General features: G+C 58.3%; 1 protein-coding gene across 1 annotated transcript; it reads right to left on the bottom strand.

Moving 5' to 3' along the window:
- Window positions 1–426: 426 nt before the first annotated feature.
- Guca1b (guanylate cyclase activator 1B) lies at window positions 427–3,993 on the bottom strand. The gene is given in 6 exon segments (XM_004846576.2): window positions 427–554; window positions 1,648–1,710; window positions 1,713–1,755; window positions 1,917–2,066; window positions 3,709–3,822; window positions 3,825–3,993. Coding segments are annotated over 6 exon segments (588 nt in total). The 5' UTR covers window positions 3,915–3,993.
- Window positions 3,994–4,436: the final 443 nt, after the last annotated feature.

Below are 4,436 nucleotides of genomic sequence, written 5' to 3' on the forward strand. Positions count from 1 at the left end.
GGGGGAGGTGGGAGGGCCTCCCAAGGGCAATGTTGGGGCGCCTGGAGGGGTTGTGGTTGTGACCCCCAAGACACACCCTGCCTTCAGCACCTCCAGCTTCCTGCATCTTTGCTTCCCACCCCGAAACACGGGCGCTCGCCTTGCTGAACCAGTTTGGGGGATCCCCTTCTCCACCTGGGCCCTGCTTCCCACTGAGGACTCCTAGAAGCGTGCAGGACCCCTCATCCTCCAGCGAGGCAGAGTTCTCTGAGGGGCCGAGCAGCCAAGTCCCCTTCGGACCCCAGCGGGCCCTGCACAAGGGACTGAGTCCCCTTGGCCTCCTCAGGCCCGGCAGGGGGCGCCAAGGAAAGAGTGGCGCGGCCCCGCCCACTCCTCTGACAACCAGGATGACCCGAGCAGGAGAGGCTTGGGCCTGGCGTGTGGGCTTCAGAACACGGCAGTTTTCTGCCTCTGCTGGCTGATCCAGCCGCCGGGGTTCACGTCTATTTGCAACATCTTCATCACCCACTGGTCGCGACGGGTGCCTTCGATGAACTTGTCCAGGGACAGCTGGCCTGGGAGGGGGGCGGATGGTCACCGAAGCTGGGAAGACCGGGGCTGGGGCAGGGGCAGGGGCAGGGGCAGGACAGGTAGAGACCTCCTCTCTGGGGATCCACCTGCAGCTCCTCTGCACACCAGTCTGCAGTCTCCGAGTGCTTGGTCCACCCTCGGATTTCCCAGGAGCCCCCTGGAGCCCAGGGCTTTCTCCACAGGTGAATTGGCCCACAACACCTCTGACATGCTGAGACTCCCAAGAAGATATAAAGGAGGTCTCCCCTGCCTGGATCTGTTTTTGTTTTTTTTTTTCTGGTGGTGGTATTGGGGCCTGAACCCAGGGCCTTTGCGCTGAGCTACATTCCCAGCCCTTTTTTATTAAAACTTTTTTTTTTTTTTGGTACCAGGGATTGAACTCAGGACCTTGCACTTGCAAGGCAGGCACCGGAACCAGAGCTAAATCCCTGGCCCTAAAAAAATTTTTGGGGGCCGGGAATTTAGCTCAGTGGTTTCGTTGCCTGATGCGCAAGTGCAAGGACCCAAGTCCCATCCCTGGTACCAAAACAAAACAAAACAAAACAAAACAAAAAATACATTTTTTTGAGACAAGGTCTCACTATGTAGTTCAGGCTGGCCTCAACCCAGTTGATCCTCCTGCCTCAGCCTCCCTTAGTGCTAGGATTACAGGCGTTCGCCACCACAGCTGTTTTATTTTCTAATTTTTGAGACAGGGTCTTGCTCGACTGCCCAGGCTGGCCTATGTGATCCCTGCCTCGGCCTTCCTAGATGTGCACCACCACACCGAACACCTGCCTGGCTCTTCCACACAACCCCATCAGTCCTCCTGGCCACCCTCAGCCTCCCCACCGTGCCCTCATGGAGACCAGGCTGAGGCCAACAGTCCCTGAATTCTCCGCATGCCTGGCCCCCTATCCGTGGCCCCAGGGTCGACAATGCCAATGCCGGTGGTGCCCTTTGCTATTTCACGCCACCCTCCCCTCCGCTAGCTCACAATGAGGGGTTTGGTGTCAGGAAGTGGGGGCCTCGCACACAGGCGCTCCCAGGCCCTGGGGAGGAGCAGAGCAGTCAGCCCACCCCTGCCCGGCCTCTCGCCGTCCCCATTCTGGTCCACCAGGGGGAAAATCCTGTCCACCACCTCCTCGGGCGTGAGCAGCCCTTGGCTGCCTCTGCTCAGCAGGCTTTCTTTAGCTTGTAAATGGACTATAAGGAGGGAAGCAGTGGTTCTGACCCAGCCAGCCCCACCCCTACCCAGGGCCCTGTCCCCAGAGCCACACCCCAGGCCGGCTCCAGGCTGCCACCAGATCCAAGTCCTCAGCAACCGCCCTCAGGCGGGCCGAACCCTGCCCCACCCAGCCCCGCACCTCCACGATGTCCCGCAGCTCCAGGTGGTCGATGCAGCCATTGCGGTCCTTGTCGTAGACCTTGAAGGTCCACCGGAGCTTGTGCTCCAGAGAGCCCCACAGCACAAGGTTCAGGGCCGCCACCTGCTCCAGGAAGGCGATGGTATTGTCCTGTGGGGGTGAGGTGGGCTCAGCGCTGGGGCACCATGTGCGCCACTGTCCAGCTGCGCACAGAGCCTTAAGCTGCACCGTTCCTCCAGGTCATCGAGTCAGAGACTTCGGCTCCCCACTCAAGGTCTATTCCTTCCCTTCCCTCCCTCCTTCCCTTCCTCCCTCCCTCCCTCCCTCCCTTCCTTCCTTTCTTTTTTTTGTACCATGGATCGAATTCAGGTCCTTGTGCTTCCAAGGCAAGCAATGGAACCACTGAGCTAAATCCCCGGCATCTTTCTTTCTTTTTTTGACGAGGTCTCACTATATAGTTCAGGCTGGCCTTGAACTCACTATGTAGCCCACGCTGGCCTTGCAGTGATCCTCTTGTGTCAGCCTCCTGAATGCTGGGATGGCAGGCATGTGCCACCTGGCTAGACCTATGAACTTGTCCAGAAATGAAACTCCCTGATAGAAAGATTGCACCCAGGTGAGGAGTGGCGTGAGTGTGGATTTGGAGACAGAGACTAAGTAGAAAGAGAAGGCTCAGAGGCCGGCAGAGGAAGGGAACACCGTCCAGAAGCTCTGCCTCACTGCAGGATGCCGGCTAATGGTCAGAGAGGGCGGTGACATTAGAAAACTATCCAATTTGGGAACCGGGTGGGCATAGTGGCACAAGCCTGTAATCCCAGCGCTTGGGAGGCTGAGGCAGGAAGATTGCTGAGTTCGAGACCACCCTGGGCTACTTAGCATGATCCTGTCTCAAAAAAACAAACAAAAAACCCACCAAACATCATTTTTTAATCTTAATTGCCCCCACCCTCAGCTCCTAAGGTAAGGATAAGGTGGGAGCACCTGAGCATATAGCCTTGGGCATATCGGTTTCCTTTCTTTTGCCCTGGTTTTTGCTGCTCCATCCCACACAGGGCTGCAGCCTGGGGAGGGGCTGAGGGGAGGAAAGGGGGCTCTGAGCCCTGGGGCGGCTGACAGGATCCATCTCCACAGGTGGTTCTGTGCCGTTCTGTGGCACCGAAGATGGTGGCTGCCCTCCCTTCCTGATGGGGCCAGCAGCAGACCTGAGTGGCTTTCCGGGGTTCTCCAGATTAACCCTGGGGTCCAACCCACACCCTCAAAGTGCTGGATGGAAATAGGAACTGGAGGCAAAACCTAAAGGACTGTAGGGGCCTAGGCTGGGTAAACTGGGATGACCAGAGGGTTTTCATTGAGCTGAATTCACACATTTCCCCAGAAGTTAGTGTCTTAGCTGCAGATGCCACTAGAAGGTTTCAGGAAACCCCGAGGTTGGCTTGACTTTGTGAATCCCAGAGTGGGAAAGCACTTTTCCAACAATCCCTCCACTCTGCTCCTCTACACTCATGACAGGAAGACCCGCCCAGTCTCCATGGGCAGGACCCAGCGAGGGGTGAGGAACGGGAACTCACAGCTCCTCCCACTTTGCTGAGTGACTGGTGGGTTCGAGAGGCAAGCCCTTGGGCTGCAGACCCCACAGAGGACCCAAGCCTGCTCACCGCTACCGCCAGCCACAGGGAAGAGGAGGCGGGGAGCAAGGACAGCATGACAGGACGGGAGGAGTTTGGGAAAGAGCAATGTAGGGATGGGATGGACACCAGGTGGCCTGGCCACAGGTCCCTCCAGCGAGCCATACCCCATTCTTGTCAAAGGCCCGGAACATGCCCTCCACATACTGGCTGGCACCCTCATTGCCAGTGACCTTGAAGAGGTGCTTGAACTCGTGCGTGAAGAGCGTGACCCTGGAACACGCTCCACCACGAACCTCTGGTACCGCTCCTGGAGCTCGGCCACATCCATCTCTCCGGCCTCCACCTCTCCCCAGCTGAACTGCTGCCCCATCTTGGCCCGGGGATGTGGAGGGACAGAGACTGTCTCCTAGGGGCTTCTGCTCCCTGATTCCTTGGACCAGGGCTCTGTGTGTCTCTCCTCTGCTGGTCCGGCCTTTTCTCTCTCCCCTGGCGACTGAATGCCTGAATGCCGGGGGTAATGTGGAGGGGACAGGGAGAGGGTGCCCGCCTGCAGCTAAGCTGCCCTAAGGCCATTAAGAGATTCCCTTGCAGGGCTGAGCTCCCCATGGGGTCAGGCTCTCCCCTGAGGCCTGCCAACCAAAGGAGTAAGAGACAGGCAGAGAGCAGAGTGAGGGACACAGGGATGACAGCAGGGACCAGCCCATTGCATTCTTGCCCGCCCTGTGGTGGGAACTGGGCAGCTCCACAGAGGCCCATCCTGGGGACACAGACAGTCTGATGTTAGACAGGAAGGGGACCAACTCCCGGCACGAAGAGTAGAACCTGGAGGTGACCGGGGCCTCAGCCCTGCACATGGTTAGTGAGACATGGGGGTCTCTGACGGGAAACCAGT

This window comes from Heterocephalus glaber, unplaced genomic scaffold (assembly GCF_053883595.1).
Source record: "Heterocephalus glaber isolate CG9 unplaced genomic scaffold, H.glaber_assembly_v1.0 deba00001497, whole genome shotgun sequence".
NCBI lineage: Eukaryota > Metazoa > Chordata > Mammalia > Rodentia > Bathyergidae > Heterocephalus > Heterocephalus glaber.